The sequence below is a fragment of the Eubalaena glacialis genome, chromosome 17 (assembly GCF_028564815.1).
Source record: "Eubalaena glacialis isolate mEubGla1 chromosome 17, mEubGla1.1.hap2.+ XY, whole genome shotgun sequence".
NCBI lineage: Eukaryota > Metazoa > Chordata > Mammalia > Artiodactyla > Balaenidae > Eubalaena > Eubalaena glacialis.
In genome coordinates this window covers 43,565,474-43,584,669 of record NC_083732.1, presented here as the reverse complement: position 1 = coordinate 43,584,669, position 19,196 = coordinate 43,565,474, and the positions used below count along the sequence as shown (strand labels likewise).

The following is a 19,196-nucleotide window of genomic DNA, read 5'->3' as shown; positions in this document are numbered from 1 at the left end:
GAAAGAGCAAGGTAAAAACCCACTAGACCAAACAAATAGGCAGTCTACCTGAAAAAGAATTCAGAGTAATGATAGTAAAGATGATCCAAACTCTTGGAAATAGAATGGAGAAAATATAAGAAAGGTTTAACAAAGACCTGGAAGATCTAAAGAGCAAACAAACAATGATGAACAACACAACAAATGAAATTAAAAATTTTCCAGAAGGAATAATAGCAGAATAACTGAGGAAGAAAAACTGAAAAGTGACCTGGAAGATAAAATACTGGAAGTAACTACTGCAGAGCAAAAAAAAGAAAAAAGAATGAAAAGTACTGAAGACAGTCTTAGAGACATCTGGGACAACAGTAAACACACCAACATTTGAATTATAAGGGTCCCAGAAGAAGAAGAGAAAAAGAAAGGGACTGAGAAAATATTCGAAGAGATTATGGTTGAAAACTTCCTTAATATGGTAAAGGAAATAGTTAATCAAGTACAAGAAGCACAGAGAGTCCCATACAGGATAAATCCAAGGGGAAAAACAACAAGACACATATTAATCAAACTATCAAAAATTAAATACAAAGAAAAAGTATTAAAAGCAGCAAGGGAAAAAAACCAAATAACATACAAGGGAATCCCCATAAGGTTAACAGCTGATCTTTCAGCAGAAACTCTGCAAGCCAGAAGATAGTGGCAGGACATATTTAAAGTGATGAAAGGGAAAAACATACAACCAAGATTACTCTACGCAGCAAGGATCTCATTCACATTCGACGGAGAAATTAAAACATTTACAGACAAGCAAAAGCTAAGAGAATTCAGCACCACCAAACCAGCTTTACAACAAATGCTAAAGGAACTTCTCTAGGCAGGAAACACAAGAAAAGGAAAAGACCTACAATAACAAACCCAAAACAATTAAGAAAATGGTAATAGGAACATACATATCGGTAACTACTTTAAGTGTAAATGGATTAAGTGCTCCAACCAAAAGACATAGACCGGCTGAATGGATACAAAAAAAAGACCTGTATATATGCTGTCTACAAGAGACCCACTTCACACCTAGGGACACATACATTCTGAAAGTGAGGGGATGGAAAAAGATATTCCATGCAAATGGAAATCAAAAGAAAACTGGAGTAGCAATTCTCATATCAGACAAAATACATTTTACAATAAAGACTATTACAAGAGACAAAGGAGGACACTACATAATGATCAAGGGATCAATCCAAGAAGAAGATATAACAATTGTAAATATTTATGCCCCCAACATAGGAGCCCTCAATACATAAGGCAAATACTAACAGCCATAAAAGGGGAAATCGACAGTAACACAATCATACTAGGGGAATTTGACACCCCACTTTCACGAATGGACAGATCATCCAAAATGAAAATAAATAAGGAAACACAAGTTTTAAATGATACATTAAACAAGATGGTCTTAATTGATATTTATAGGACATTCCATCCAAAAACAACAGAATACACATTCTTCTCAAGTGCTCGTGGAACATTCTCCAGAATAGATCATATCTTGGGTCACAAATCAAGCCTTGGTAAATTTAAGAAAATTGAAATTGTATCAAGTATCTTTTCCAACCACAACGCTATGAGACTAGATATCAATTACAGGAAAAAATCTGTAAATATTACAAACACGTGGAGGTTAAACAATACACTATATAATAACCAAGAGATCACTGAAGAAATCAAAGAGGAAATCAAAAGAAACCTAGAAACAAATGAAAATGAAAACACACAAACCTAAAACCGATGGGATGCAGCAAAAGCAGTTCTAAGAGTGAAGTTTACAGCAATACAATCCTACCTCAAGAAACAAGAAACATCTCAAATAAAAAACCTAAACTTACACCTAAAGCAATTAGAGAAAGAAGAACAAAAAATTCCAAAGTTAGCAGAGGGAAAGAAATGATAAAGATCAGATCAGAAATAATTGAAAAAGAAATGAAAGAAACCATAGCAAAGATCAATAAAACTAAAAGCTGGTTCTTTGAGAGGATAAATATAATTGATAAACCATTAGCCAGAATCATCAAGAAAAAAAGGGAGGAGGAGGAGCTTCAAGATGGTGGAAGAGTAAGATGTGGAGATCAGCTTCCTCTGCACAAATACATCAGAAATACATCTACATGTGGAACAACTCCTACAGAACACCTACTGAACGCTGGCAGAAGACCTCAGACATCCCAAAAAGCAAGAAACTCCCCTCGTACCTGGGTAGGGCAAAAGAAAAAAGAAAAAAACATAGACAAAAGAATAAGGATGGGACCTGCACCAGGGGGAGGGAGCTGTGAAGGAGGAAAGGTTTCCACACACTAGGAAGCCCCTTTGTGGGCAGAGACTGCAGGTGCAGGAGGGGGGAAGCTTCGGAGCCACGGAGCAGAGTGCAGCAACAGGGGTGCAGAGGGCAAAGCAGAGAGATTCCCGCACAGAGGATCTGTGCTGACCAGCACTCACCAGCCCGAGAGGCTTGACTGCTCACATGCCGGAACGGGTGGGGGCTGGGACCTGAGGCTTGGGCTTCAGAGGTCAGATCCCAGGGAAAGGACTGGGGTTGGCTGCGTGAACACAGCCTGAAGGGGGCTAGTGCACCATGGCTAGACAGGAGGGAGTCCAGGAAAAGGTCTGGAACTGCCGAAGAGGCAAGAGACTTTTTCTTGCCTCTTTGTTTCCTGGTGCACGAGGAGAAGGGGTTAAGAGCGCTACTTAAAGGAGCTCCAGAGTTGGGCGCGAGTCGCGGCTATCAGTGCAGACCCCAGAGACGGGCATGAGATGCTAAGACTGCTGTGCAGCCACCAAGAAGCCTGTGTGCAAGCACAGGTCATTATCCATACCTCCCCTCCTGGGAGCATGTGCAGCCCGCCACTGCCAGGGTCCCGTGATCCAGGGACAACTTCCTCGGGAGAACACACGGCGTGCCTCAGGCTATTGCAACGTCATGTTGACCTCTGCTGCCGCAGGCTTGCCCCGCACTCCGTACCCCTCCCTCCCCCCAGCCTGAATGAAGCAGAGTCCCCTAATCAGCTGCTCCTTTAACCCCATCCGGTCTGAGCAAAGAACAGAAGCTCTCAGGTGACCTACATGCAGAGGCAGGGCCAAATCCAAAGCTGAATCCCAGGAGCTGTGCGAACAAAGAAGAGAAAGGAAAATCTCTCCCAGGAGCCTCAGGAGCAATGGATTAAATCTCCACAGTCAACTTGATGTACCCTGCAGCTGTGGAATACCTGAATAGACAACGAATCATCCCAAATTGAGGAGGTGGACTTTGGAAGCAAGGATATATATATATTTTTTCCCTTTTTCTCTTTTTGTGAGTGAATATGCGTATGCTTCTATGTGTGATTTTGTCTGTATAGCTTTGCTTTTACCATTTGACCTAAGGTTCCATCTGTCCGTTTCATTTTTTTTTTTTTTTTTAGTATAGTTTTCACCACTTGTTATCATTGGTGGATTTGTTTTTTAGTTTGTTCTCTTCTTTCTTTCTTTCTTTTTTTAAATTAATTAAAACAATTTTTAAATAATTATTTTTGTTTTTTTATTTTAATAACTTTTAATTTTTATTTTATTTTATTTTTTCTTTTTCTTTCTTTCTTTCTTTTTTTCTCCCTTTTATTTTGAGCTGTGTGGATGACAGGCTCTTGGTGCTCCAGCCAGGCATCAGGGATGTGCCTCTGAGGTAGGAGAGTCAAGTTCAACACATTAGTCCAACAGAGATCTCCCAGCTCCATGTAATATGAAATGGCGAAAATCTCCCAGAGATCTCCATCTCAATGCCAAGACCCAGCTCCACTCAACGACCATCAAGCTACAGTGCTAGACACCCTATGCCAAACAAATAGCAAGACAGGAACACAACCCCACCCATTAGCAGAGAGGCTGCCTAAAACCATAATAAGGTCATAGACACCCCAGATACACACCACCAGACGTGGACCTGCCCACCAGAAAGACAAGAGCCAGCCTCATCCACCAGAACACAGGCAACAGTCCACTCAACCAGGAAGCCTACACAACCCCTGAACCAAACTTAGCCACTGGGGGCAGACACCAAAAACAATGGGAACTGTGAACCTTCAGGCTGTGAAAAGGAGACCCCAAACACAGTAAGTTAAGCAAAATGAGAAGACAAAGGAACACACAGCAATTGAAGGAGCAAGGTAAAAAACCATCAGATCTAAAAAATAAAGAGGAAATAGGCAGTCTACCTGAAAAAGAACTCAGAATAATGATAGTAAAGGTGATCCATAATATTGGAAATAGAATGGAGAAAATGCAAGAAATGTTTAACAAGGACCTAGAAGAACTAAAGAGCAAACAAACAATCATGAACAACACAATAAATGAAATTAAAAATTCTCTAGAAGGGATCAATAACAGGATAACTGAAGGAGAAAAACAGATAAGTGACCTGGAAGATAAATAGTGGAAAAAACTACTGCAGAGCAGAATAAAGAAAAAAGAATGAAGAGAATTGAGGACAGTCTCAGAGACTTCTGGGACAATATTAAACACACCAACATTCGAATTCTAGGGGTCCCAGAAGAAGAAGAGAAAAAGAAAGGGACTGAGAAAATATTTGAAGAGATTATGGTTGAAAACTTCCTTAATATGGGAAATGAAATAGTTAATCAAGTCCAGGAAGCACAGAGAGTCCCATACAGGATAAATTCAAGGAGAAATGCACCAAGACACATATTAATCAAACTATCAAAAATTAAATACAAAGAAAAAATATTAAAAGCAGCAAGGGAAAAACAACAAATAACACACAAGGGAATCCCCATAAGGTTAACAGCTGATCTTTCAGCAGACACTCTGCAAGCCAGAAGATAGTGGCAGGACATATTTAAAGTGATGAAAGGGAAAAACCTACAACCAAGATTACTCTACAAAGCAAGGATCTCATTCACATTCAATGGAGAAATTAAAACCCTTAAAGAAAAGCAAAAGCAAAGAGAATTCAGCACCACCAAACCAGCTTTACAACAAATGCTAAAGGAACTTCTCTAGGCAGGAGACATAACAGAAGGAAAAGACCTACAATAACAACCCCCCAAAATTAAGAAAATGATAATAGGAGCATACATACCGGTAACTACTTTAAGTGTAAATGGATTAAATGCTCCAACCAAAAGACATAGACTGGCTGAATGGATACAAAAAGAAGACCCGTATATATGCTATCTACAAGAGACCCACTTCACACCTAGGGACACATACATCCTGAAAGTGAGGGGATGGAAAAAGATATTCCATGCAAATGGAAATCAAAAGATATCTGGGGGGCTTCCCTGGTGGCGCAGTGGTTGAGAATCTGCCTGCCGATGCAGGGGACACGGGTTCAAGCCCTGGTCTGGGAAGATCCTACATGCCATGGAGCAACTAAGCCCATCAGCCACAATTACTGAGCCTGCGCATTTGGAGCCTGTGCTCCGCAACAGAGAGGCCACGATAGTGAGAGGCCCGTGCACCATGATGAAGAGTGGGCCTCACTTGCTGCAATTAGAGAAAGCCCTCGCACAGAAACGAAGACTCAACACAGCCATAAATAAATAAATAAATAAAATTTTAAAAAAATAGAAATCTGGAGTAGCAATTCTCATATCAGACAAAATTGACTTTAAAACAAAGACTATTACAAGAGAAAAGAAGAACACTACATAATGATCAAGGGATCAATCCAAGAAGAAGATATAATAATTGTCAATATTTATGAACCCAACGTAGGAGCACCTCAATACATAAGGCAAATACTAACAGCCATAAAAGGGTAAATTGACAGTAACACAATCATACTAGGGGAATGTAACACCACAATTTCACCAATGGACAGATCATCCAAAATGAAAATAAATAAGGAAACACAAGCTTTAAATGATACATTAAACAAGATGAACTTAATTGATATTTATAGGACATTCCATCCAAAAACAACAGAATACACTTTCCTCTCAAGTGCTCATGAAACATTCTCCAGGATACATCATATCTTGGGTCAGAAATCAAGCCTTGGTAAGTTTAAGAAAATTGAAATCGTATCAAGTAGCTTTTCTGACCACAACGCTATGAGACTAGATATCAATTACAGGAAAAAATCTGTAAAAAATACAAACACGTGGAGGATAAACAATACACTACTGAATAACCAAGAGATCACTGAAGAAATCAAAGAGGAAATCAAAAAATTTCTAGAAACAAAGGACAATGAAAACACGATGACCCAAAACTTAAGGGATGCAGCAAAAGCAGTTTTAAGAGGGAAGAGTATAGCAATACAATCCTACCTTAAGAAACAAAAAGCATCTCAAATAAACCACCTATCCATACACCTAAAGGAATTAGAGAAAGAAGAACAAAAAAACCCCAAAGTTACCAGAAGGAAAGAAACCATAAAGATAAGATCAGAAATAAATAAAAAAGAAATGAAGGAAGCGATAGCAAAGATCAATAAAACTAAAAGCTGTTTCTTTGAGAAGATAAACAAAATTGATAAACCATTAGCCACACTCATCAAGAAAAAATGGGAGAAGACTCAAATCAATAGAATTAGCAATGAAAAAGAAGTAAAAACTGACACTGCAGAAATACCAAGGATCATGAGAGATTACTACAAGCAACTATATGCCAATAAAATGGACAACCTTGAAGAAATGTCCAAATTCTTAGAAATGCAAAACCTTCCTAGACTGAACCAGGAAGAAATAGAAAATATGAAGAGACCAATCACAAGCACTGAAATTGAAACCGTGATTAAAAATCTTCCAACAAACAAAGGCCCAGGACCAAATGGCTTCACAGGCGAATTCTATCAAACATTTAGAGAAGAGGTAACACTTATCCTTCTAAAACTCTTCCAAAATATGGCAGACGGAGGAACACTCCCAAACACATTCTACAAGGCCACCATCACCGTGACACCAAAAGCAGACAAAGATGTCACAAAAAAAGAAAACTACCAACCAATATCACTGATGAACATATATGCAAAAATCCTCAATAAAATACTAGCAAACAGAATCCAACAGCACATTAAAAAGATCATACACCATGACCAAGTGGGGTTTATCCCAGGAATGCAAGGATTCTACAATATATGCAAATCAATCAATGTGATACACCATATTAACAAATTGAAGGAGAAAAACCATATGATTATCTCAATAGATGCAGAAAAAGCATTCGACAAAATTCAACACCCATTTATAATAAAAACCATTCAGAAAGTAGGCATAGCAGGAACTTACCTCAACATAATAAAGGCCATATATGACAAACCCACAGCCAACATCATCCTCAATGGTGAAAAATTGAAACCATTTCCACTAAGATCAGGAACAAGATAAGGTTGCCCACTCTCACCACTATTGTTCAACATAGTTTTGGAAGTTTTAGCCACAGCAATTAGAGAAGAAAAAGAAATAAAAAGAATCCAAAGTGGAAAAGAAGAAGGAAAGCTGTCACTGTTTGTAGATGACATGATACTATCCATAGAGAATCCTAAAGATGCTACCAGAAAACTACTAGAGCTAATAAATTAATTAATTTGGTAAAGTAGCAGGATACAAAATTAATGCACAGAAATCTCTTTCATTCCTATACACTAATGATGAAAAATCTGAAACTGAAATTAAGAATACACTCCCATTTACCATTGCAACAAAAAGAATAAAATACATAGGAATAAACCTACCTAAGTAGACAAAGGACCTATATGCAGAAAATTATAAGACACTGAAGAAAGAAATTAAAGGTGATACAAATAGATGGAGAAATATACCATGTTCTTGGATTGGAAGCATCAACATTTTGAAAGTGACTATACTACCCAAAGCAAGTTACAGATTTAATGCAATCCCCATCAAACTACCACTAGCAATTTTTACACAACTGGAACAAAAAATTTCACAATTTGTATGGAAACACAAAACACACCGAAGAGCCAAAGCAATCTTGAGAAAGAAAAATGGAGCTGGAGGAATCAGGCACCCTGACTTTAGACTATACTACAAAGCTACAGTAACCAAGACAGTATGGTACTGGCACAAAAACAGAAATATAGATCAATGGAACAGGATAGAAAGCCCAGAGATAAACCCACACACATATGGTCACCTTATCTTTGATAAAGGAGGTAAGAATATCCAATGGAGAAAAGACAGCCTCTTCAATAAGTGGTGCTGGGAACACTGGACAGCTACATGTAAAAGAATGAAATTAGAACATTCCCTAAAACCATACACAAAAATAAACTCAAAATGCTTTAAAGATCTAACTGTAAGGCCAGACTCTATCAAACTCTTAGAGGAAAACATAGGCAGAACACTCTATGACATAAATGACAGCAAGATCCCTTTTGACCCACCTCCTAGAGGAATGGAAATAAAAACAAAAATAAACAAATGAAATCTAATGAAACTTAAAAGCTTTTGCACAGCAATGGAAAACATGAACAAGATGAGAATACAACCCTCAGAATGGGAGAAAATATTTGCAAATGAAGCAACTGACAAAGGATTAATCTCCAAAATTTACAAGCAGCTCATGTAGCTCAATATCAAAAAAACAAACAACCCAATACAAAAATGGGCAGAAGACTTAAATAGACATTTCTCCAAAGAAGATATACAGATTGCCAACAAACACATGAAAGAATGCTCAACATCATTAATCATTAGAGAAATGCAAATCAAAACTACAATGAGATATCTTCTCTCACTGGTTAGAATGGCCATCATCAATAAATGCTGGAGAGGGTGTGGAGAAAAGGGAACCCTCATACACTGTTGGTGGGAATGTAAGTAGATAGAGCCACTATGGAGAACCGTATGGAGGTTCCTTAAAAACTAAAAATAGAACTCCCATACGACCCAGCAATCCCACTACTGGGCATATATCTGAGAAAACCATAATTCAAAAAGTCATGTACCAAAATGTTCATTGCAGCTCTATTTACAATAGCAAGGACATGGAAGCAACCTAAGTGTCCATCGACAGATGAATGGATAAAGAAGATGTGGCACACATATACAATAGAATATTACTCAGCCATAAAAAGAAACGAAATTGAGTTATTTGTAGTGAGGTGGATGGACCTAGAGTCTGTCATACAGAGTGAAGTAAGTCAGAAAGAGAAAAACAAACACCATATGCTAACACATATATATGGAATCTAGAAAAAAGAAAAAATGGTCTTGAAGAACCTAGGGACCAGATGGGAATAAAGATGCAGACCTACTAGAGAATGGACTTGAGGACATGGGGAGTGGGAAGGGTAAGCTGGGACAAACTGAGAGAGTGGTAGTGTATATATGGACATATATACAGTACCAAATGTAAAATAGATAGCTAGTGGGAAGCAGTCACATAGCACAGGGAGATCTGCTCAGTGCTTTGTGACCAGCTAGAAGGGTGGGATAGGGAATGTGAGAGGGAGGGAGGCACAAGAGGAAAGAGATATGGGGATATAAGTATATGTATACCTGATTCACTTTGTTATAAAGCAGAAACTAACACACTATTATAAACCAATTATACTCCAATAAATATGTTTTTTAAAAACAAGAAAAAAAGGGAGAAGACTCAAAACAATAGAATTAGAAATGAAAAAGAAGTAACAACTGACACTTCAGAAATACAAAGCATCATGAGAGATTACTACAAGCAACTCTATGCCAATAAAATGGACAACCTGGAAGAAATGGACAAATTCTTAGAAAAGCACAACTTTCAGAGGCTTAACCAGGAAAAAGAAATATAAACAGATGAAACACAAGCACTGAAATTGGGACTGTGATTTAAAATCTTCCAACAAACAAAAGCCAAGGACCAGATGGCTTCACAGGTGAATTCTATCAAACATTTAGGGAAGAGCTATCACCTGTCCTTCTCAAACTCTTCCAAAGTATAGCAGAGGGAGGAACACTCCCAAACGTATTCTATGAGGCCACCATCACCCTGTTACTAAAATCAGAAAAAGATGTCACAAAAAAAGAATACTACAGGCCAATATCAGTGGTGAACATAGATGCAAAAATCCTCAACAAAATAGTAACAAACAAAATCCAACAGCTCATTAATAGGATCATACACCATGATCATGTAGGGTTTATCCCAGGAATGCAAGGATTCTTCAATAAATGCAAATCAATCAATGTGATACACCATATTAACAAATTGAAGGAGAACAACCATATGATCATCTCAATAGATGCAGAAAAAACTTTTGACAAAATTCAACACCCATTTATGATAAAAAACCCTCCAGAATGTAGGTATAGAGGGAACTTACCTCAACATAATAAAGGCCATATATGACAAACCCACACCCAACATGGTTCTTAATGGTGAAAAACTAAAACCATTTCCACTAAGATCAGGAACAAAACAAGGTTGCCCACTCTCACCACTATTGTTCAACATAGTTTTGGAAGTTTTAGCCAGAGCAATCAGAGAAGTAAAAGAAATAAAAAGAATCCAAATCGGAAAAGAAGAAATAAAGGTCACTGTTTGCAGATGACATGATAGTACACATAGAGAATCCTAAAGATGCTACCAGAAAAATACTAGAGCTAATAAATGAATTTGGTAAAGTAGCAGGACAGAAAATTAATGTACAGAAATCTCTTGCATTCCTATACACTAACAATGAAAGGTCAGAAAAGGAGATTAAGGAAACACTTCCATTTAACATTGCAAGAAAATTAGTAAAACACCTAGGAATAAACCTACTTAAGGAGACAAAAGACCTGTATGCAGAAAACTATAAGAAACTGATGAAAAAATTAAAGATGATACAAACAGATGGAAAGATATACCATGTTTTTGGGTTGGAAGAATCAACATTGTGAAAATGACTCTACTGCCCAAAGCAATCTACAGGTTCAATTCCATCCCTATCAAACTACCAATGGCATTTTTCACAGAACTAGAATAAAAAATTTCACAATTTGTATGGAAACAGAAAAGACCCCAAATAGCCAAAGCAATCTTAAGAAAGAAAAACAGAGCTGGAAGAATCAGGCTCACGGACTGCAGACAATACTGCAAAGCTACAGTAATCAAGACAGTATGGTACTGGCCCAAAAACAGAAATATAGATCAATGGAACAGGATAGAAAGCCTAGAGATGAACTCATGCACATATGGTCCCCTTATCTTTGATAAATTAGGGAAGAATATCCAATGGAGAAAAGACAGCCTCTTCAATAAGTGGTACTGGGAAAACTGGACAGCTATATATAAAAGAATGATATTAGAAGATTCTTTAACACCATACACAAAAATAAACTCAAAATGTATTAAAGAGTTAAATGTAAGGCCAGACACCATCAAACTCTTAGAGGAAAACATAGGCAGAACACTCTATGACATAAATCACAGCAAGATCCTTTTTGACCCACCTCCTAGAGAAATGGAAATAAGAACAAAAATAAACACATGGGGCCTAATGAAACTTAAATTCTTTTGCACAGCAAAGGAAACCATAAACAAGATGAAAAGAAAACCCTCAGAATGGGAGAAAATATCTGCAAATGAAGCAACTGACAAAGGATTAATCTCCAAAATTTACAAGCATCTGATACAGCTCAATATTAAAAAAACAAACATCCCAATCCAAAATTGGGCAGAAGACCTAAACAGACATTTCTCCAAAGAAGATATACAGATTGCCAACAAACACATCAAAAGATGCTCAACATCACTAATCATTAGAGATATGCAAATCAAAACTACAATGAGGTATCACCTCACACCAGTCAGAATGGCCATCAACAAAAAATCTACAAACAATAAATGCTGGAGAGGGTGTGGGGAAAAGGGAACCCTTTGCACTGTTGGTGGGCATGTAAATTGATACAGCCACTATGGAAAACAGTATGGAGGTTCCTTAAAAAACTAAAAATAGAACTACCATGCGACCCAGTATTCCCAGTACTGTGCATATACCCTGAGAAAACCGTAATTCAAAAAGAGTCATGTACCACAGTGTTCATTGCAGCACTATTTACAATAGTCAGGACATGGAAGCAACCTAAGAGTCCATCGACTGATGAATGGATAAAGATGTGGCACATATATACAATGGAATATTACCCAGCCATAAAAAGAAACTAAATTGACTTATTTGTAGTGAGGTGGATGGACATAGAGACTGTCATACAGAGTGAAGTAAGTCAGAAAGAGAAAAATAAATATGGCGTGCTAACACATATATATGTAATCTAAAAAATAAAAACAAAAAATGTTCTGATGAACCTAGGGGCAGGACAGGAATAAAGACGCAGACATAGAGAATGGACTTGAGGACAGGGGGAGGGGGAAAGGTAAGCTGGGACGAAGTGAGAGAGTGGCATGGACTTATATATACTACCAAATATAAAATAGATAGCTAGTGGGAAGCAGCCGCATAGCACAGGGAGATCAGCTGGGTGCTTTGTGACCACCTAGAGGGGTGGGATATGCAAGGTCGGAGGTAGACGCAAGAGGGACTACATATGGGGATATACGTATATGTATAGGTGATTCAATTTGTTGTAAAGCAGAAACTAACACACCATTGTAAAGCAATTATACACCAATAAAGATGTTAAAAAAAAAAAAGAAGGTGGTGGAAATGAACCTGAAAAATCACAATGCTAAGAGAGACGTTGACAGAGTGCCTCTTGGTAATGGCACAATGTGACTAAAGTGTTTTGGAACACAACATACTAAACATGTTAATGGAAGATTTGTTCACATTTGTGCAATTTTTTTTTCATTCAGAGCAATATGATGACTTCTATGTTATTATTTATGTAGTTTATATGTATTTACATATTTTGATTATTCAATCCAATCTTCCTCTTCTGTAAAGATTGTTGGGAGAGGGTATTTTTTATTATCTTTCTTCTTTCCTACTCCCTTTCCCAGCTAATATCTCCCTTTGCTTTAGTTACTTCCAGATCTCTTCAGTGGTCCCCAAAATTCATGGATGTCTCCTGCTGGTCTCACAGTATCTTAAATTCACTATCTCCTAAAATAAACTTCCCTTTCCTTTTAGCTACCCTCCTGAATTTCCTGTTATTTATCCCAGTTTGAGCATTTCAAAGCTTCAAATCATCATTTGCATTGCCCTCTCTCTTCCCCCAACACCCAAACAGTGCTGTTTATGTTAATTACATACTGAAATCTCTTTTAAGTCCATCCTCTATCTCCATTTTCACAAGCTTTCAACCAAAGCAGAGGAAGATGGCACTGTCTGTTACCTCCTTTTCCCTGTATTAGCACCAACCCTCCCTTCTTGGTTGTGTTCCTGCAGACTGCATCTGGCTCAGAACTCTCAAATCCCAACTTTAAGCACCCTTTCCTGTACACATGTCTGTCTTCGATAGGGACTTGAGTTCCTCCTCTGTCCCTAACCAACTGCACAATCCTGAGAAAGTTATTTATCTATGTCCTCAACATTTTCATCAGTAAAATGAAGAGTATCCTATTACCTATTTGAAAATGGAAGTATAGTTACCAATTATCTATTTCAGTTATTCAGAAGAATGTCCTTTGAAAACTTGGAAGTGCTATACAAATATTAGCATTGTAATTTTCATTTACTGACCTAGTGTTAATCAGACAATGAAAGATAATGCAATGGAAATTTAAAATACATTTCTTCCCTTAAAAATCTAGTTAGGAGGAAAATATGCATGAATGAAACACTTTATAACCATGTAAGGTGATATGTGACTGAGTGAGGCATGTGGTAGTCTCTCCATGTTACTATGATTTCCATCTTATAGCTGAAGACACTGAATTCCAGGCTGCACTTGACTGTATATTCCCCTCTATGGATCTGGCTGATTCTTTGTCTACCTGAGATTGCCAAAGAGTGTGTCCCTTCAATTTACTTTACTTCTCTATTAAACCTTGAAGAAAGTATAGTATTTGGATTGGCAAAAAAGTAGATTGTTTTAGAAGGGAGAATATAAATAAAGGATCAGATCCAGGGACGATAAAATTAGATGTAGGGGCCATGAACTGATTCATCTGATTGGGAAAGAGAACTTGTGTAATGTGTAGTAAAAGGGAAATCAGTTTGAGAAAATAAGGAAGGGTTTGTTTAGAAGATTCTCAGGTTACTTTGGCGCATAGGAGGAAGTGCCTTGATTAATTAATTCTGTCTGATGTAAGCATGGGAAACTGGGTATTTTCTATCCGTGGAGTAAGACCAAGACTGTCTCATAGCAGAAAAAATAAAAAATATGAAAGTCATACTAATTCATTTTGAATATGGTTAAGGACAGAATTAGAGTCACAGAAGTGAAAATGTAAAGGCAATAAAACCAAGAGTTATAGGTTTTACTAGTTAAATTGAGAGAGGGAACCAAGAACATGAGCAGTAAATGAAACCTGAGGATTTAAAGCACAGGGAAGTGAGAACAGGAGGTTGCCCCTGAACAAGAGTGAGAGATGGGAGAACCTAGGATACTTTGGAGTGTCAGAAGAAGGGAGAGAAGGAAAATACCAGAAAAATATTCTGGTCAACCAGTCCTGGCTACTATAAAGGGCCACTGGGTGCCAAAATTTCACAAGGACACAGCAAAGGTGACCATGCCCATCAGCTACTGTTCTGTGCAAAGTGAGCCTGATCTAGTGATGCAGAGGTGAGAATGCCCTTAAAAAGTTTCCGGATTAGCAGAAAAGTGAGACCCTTAAGAAATGATCATTAAATAAGTACAATACCAGTATTATACAAGCGTCCTTTGAAAGCACAATGTAGGAGAAAGTAAATTTGCTACAAGAAGTCAGAAGAGACCAGAGAAGCTAACATCTGAGCTGCATCCATGTTGATGTGGGTCATGCAATTAATTCATATATTTATATGATATTTATTTTATTCTATTCTATATGTTATACATTTATTTAGAATACTTTACATAAATTAATATAATAGATATTATAATATGTATTTATTATAATAAGTATTTATATAAACATTCCATATGTTCTTTATCCACTGTACTGTTAATAAATATTTTAGTTGTTTCTGCATTTGGGAGAATTATAAACAAAGCTACTATGAACAATCTTGTATATGTTTCCAGGTACAAATATTAAGAGATTCCTTTTTTATTGTCTTTAGAAAAACAAAAATCAATATGTCAGCTTTTCTTGTTTTTTTTTTTTTTAAGTTTATATAATGGAATTTGAATTTAATGTTTTCTTTCATCTTTTTATTTTTGCCCAATTATGTTTATAAGACTCATCTAGTTTTCATTATTGTATATGTATATAGTATAATAAATATATCAAATAAAAATTCAAATGTACAAATATTCCATAGTTATATATACCTGATAATTTTTTTTTGAAATATGAGCTGTTTCCAGATTTGTGTAGTTACAAACAATACTGTGTGAACATTCTTGTTTATGTAACTTGCTAGAATGTATAACTGGAAGTGGAATTGCTGGTCATAAGTTATGGTATCTTCAACTTTATATGATATTGCCAAACTGTTTTCCAAGGTGGTTGTAACAGTTTACACTCCCACTAGCACTGCAAGAAACTTTTTGTTGCTGTACATCCTCACCAATACTTGGTATTGTCAGACTTTTAAAAATATCAATTATATATATATATATATAAATATATATAGTGTTTTATTATGAATTTAATATACATTTCCTCAATAATTATTATAAATAACAATAGTGAATTTAAGAATATTCTCATATGTTTATTGGTATATTTGAAAATGTCTCATTTTGTGAAATGCCTGTTCATGTCTCTTGCCCATTTTCCTAACAGGCCATCTGCCATTTTTACTCCTTGATATGCTGGGGAGTGCAATTCTTTCTCCATTTTATTTGTTACACCTATCTCCTTTTACTCTGGCTTATCTTTTTATGCTTTATATGGTGCCTTTTGGTAAACAAAAGCTCTTGATAATAATCTAGTGAATTTTAATGATAATGTTTAACATTTCTTATATATATTCTCCTATATTCTCTTCTAAATTTATAATTTGTCTACCACTCCTAGGACTTTGATCCAGCTGGTACTGATTTGGGGTATGGTATGAGATAAAGGTCTAATTTCATTCATTATGGATACATGATTGTCTCATCATTGTATATTAACAAGACTGTCTTTTACTCACTGCTCTGCAGTGCCACTTCTGTCACAAATAAAACACCAATATATGTGAGATTTTTTTCCTCACTTCTGTGCTCTCTACTCTGTCCTATTGATCTGTTCACTTATCTCTGAACCAGTACAACACTGCACTGATTATTAGGGTTTTATAATACATCTATACATACATAAGAAAACATGCTCTCCCACTTGTTCATATATTTCAACAGTTGTGCCTATTCTTGGCCATTTGAGTTTTTGTACAAAATTTAGAATGAGCTTGTCAATTGCCATTAAAATGTCCTATTGGAATTTTAATTGTGATTCAATTTATATCTATAAATAAATTCGAGGACTGACATCTTTTCAATATTGTACATTCTGATCAGTGGACATTGTATTTCCTTCCATTTTTACAAAAAAATACCATTAATTTGTGTTTCAGGTATTCTTAATGCCTCATAATAAAGTTGTACACCTTCATCCTTTGTAGGTTTATACACCTTAAATTCACTTCTAAAAGATTAGGAGGATGAGAGGGAAGAAGAAGAAAAGAAGGAGGAAGGGGGAGGACAGAATAGGAGTGAGAAAAGAGAAAGAAGGAGGAAGAGAGAAAAAAGAGAGGAGGTTGGAGTAGGCAAGGAGGAGGGAGATGAAGGAGGAGAGAATGGGAAGAGGGAGGAAGAGAAGGTGGAGAGGAGAGGGAGGATGCAGATCAGGAGGAGAGAGGGAGGACAGAAGTAGGAGGCAGAGAGGGAGAAGAAGGGGAAGAAGATTTCATTCTCTGGCCTATATTCAAGTCAGAACACTTAGGTTTTTTTTAAGCTAACTCACCATTGCAAATGCCATTGGATAGAGAATTGAGCAATGTGTTTTGTTCACACTGAAATGAAAACAAATATAAAGAAGAATAACATTATAAAAATTCATTTCTGTCCCTGAAAAAGAGCATCATTCTTTTCTCCATAAATAACAAAGAAAACTAGTCTCCAATGATTATTTTTCCTAGCTTTTTTTCCAGAATGATAAATACAACAAACTAAAATAATAAAATAATTAGTTCTAAGTTTATGTTAGCTCAGTAGATAATTTAAATTATCAAGTCAGACTATCTTCTTTAGAACATTCTCTGCAAGATTAAGTTTGTTTTGATATTTGATCAGGAATTGAACATTTGTACGTGTTTTTCATTGTAGCCTATCCAATCAGAAATTAACTTCATTAACACAGCACCCTCAAAGAGAGACCGCGAACCATATATTTCATATTATACAAAAGTTAGTTGTTCACTTAATATGATAAACTCTAGGTCCATCCATGTTGCTGCAAATGGCATTACTTTATTCTTTTTTATGGCTGAGTAATGTGAAGTAAGCCAGACAGAGATAAATATCATACGATATTGCTTATATGTGGAATCTAAAAAATAATGATACAAATGAACTTATTTACAAAACAGAAACAGACTCATAGACATAGAAAACAAGTGTATGGTTACCAATGGGGAAAGCGTGGGGGAAGAATAAATTAGGATTTGGGGATTAACATTAATTAACATTAATACTACTATATATGAAGTATATAACCAACAAGGACCTACTGTGTAGCACAGGGAATTGTACTTAATATTTTGTAATAACCTGTAAGTGAAAAGAATCTGAAAAAAAAGATACATATGTTTGTATAACTGAATCACTTTGTTGTAACCTGAAACTAACACAATATTGTAAATCAACCATATTCCAAAAAAAAATAAAAATTTTTAAAGTTAGCTGTTCATCTGAAGCTCCATGAAAATGTCCAAGAAAAAACATTCCTGATTTATGGAAATGCTGGAGAATGAAAACGACTCTATATCCTACAATTAAACTTCTTTGAAATTAAAAATAATTGATTCCTCTAAAATTATAACATGCTATGTACTTCTCAAAAATGTGTTATTGTTATTACTGTTAATGATGATAGCAATTGTTATTTCTTGAGTACTTACTATATACCAAGAACTTTACATTAATCATTTAATCCTCAGAATAATCCTATGAAGTTACTGAACTCATTTTTCATCTGAAAGTTGGAAAAGTTCTGAATTTGGAAGACTTCTAAAGATTGAAATTGTTAAATAATTTGACCAAAGTCGTAAAGCTAGTAAGAACTGAGTTAAAACCTGAGCTCACATCTTTCCACTCTGCACCTCATGCTTCAAACTTCTACATTATACTGCTTTTCCCATTAAATCAGATTTCATCTTAGAGGGTGACCACAAAACATCTATTTTCCCTTCTTAATCCCAGTGGTTCAGCTTATATATTTTAAGTCTGATTCTGACAGTTATCAAATAATTTTCACCAGGTTATTTTACATTTCTAAGTCTCAACCTTCCTTTTTTGTAACATTCAGGTAAAGTCAGTTACATCATGGGGCTGATGACAATTAAGTTAGATAGCCCATTTAAAGGGACTTGCCCTTGAGAGACAGTCAACAAATGTGCTTCCTTTCCCTCCTCTTAAAATATCTTGTCTGAAATCTCTCCTGCAGAAGAATTTTAAATCAGATACTCCACCCTCGAGAAGGTGGAGAATGACTCCACACTCCTTAAGTACAGGCTGCACATAGTGACTTGCTTTCAAGGACTACAGCATGGAAAGGGGAAAAAAGAGTAACTTTACAGTGAATAAACCTGACAAATACTATCTCATCCAGGTGATCAAGGTCAACATCAACAGTGATAAATCATGTGTATATTATGTACCCTTGAAACAATGTGATGAAAATGGCACTTCACCTCTATAGTTTTCCTCCTGAAAACCCATATCTCCAGTCCTACCATGAGAAAACTAAGAGATAATTCCACCAGAGGGGCATTCTACAAAATACCTGACCAGTACTACTCAAAACTGTCAAGGCCATCAAAAAAGGGAAAGTCTAAGAAACTATCACAGCCAAGAGAACCTAAGGAGACAGGACAACTAAATGTAATGTAATATCCTGGTTGGAATTCTGGAGCAGTAAAAGGACATTAGGTAAAACTAAGTAAATCTGAATAAAGCATGGACTTTAATTAATGATAATGT

At 36.3% G+C, this 19,196-nt stretch overlaps 1 protein-coding gene across 5 annotated transcripts in view; it reads right to left on the bottom strand.

Moving 5' to 3' along the window:
• Positions 1–19,196, bottom strand: part of SLC26A7 (solute carrier family 26 member 7) — a 198,697-nt gene that overhangs the window by 20,236 nt on the left and 159,265 nt on the right. For all 5 annotated transcript variants that reach the window (XM_061171383.1, XM_061171386.1, XM_061171384.1 and 2 more), the window contains one exon: positions 16,960–17,008. In XM_061171383.1, the coding sequence (XP_061027366.1) occupies positions 16,960–17,008 (49 nt within the window). The remainder of the gene's footprint in view (positions 1–16,959; positions 17,009–19,196) is intronic.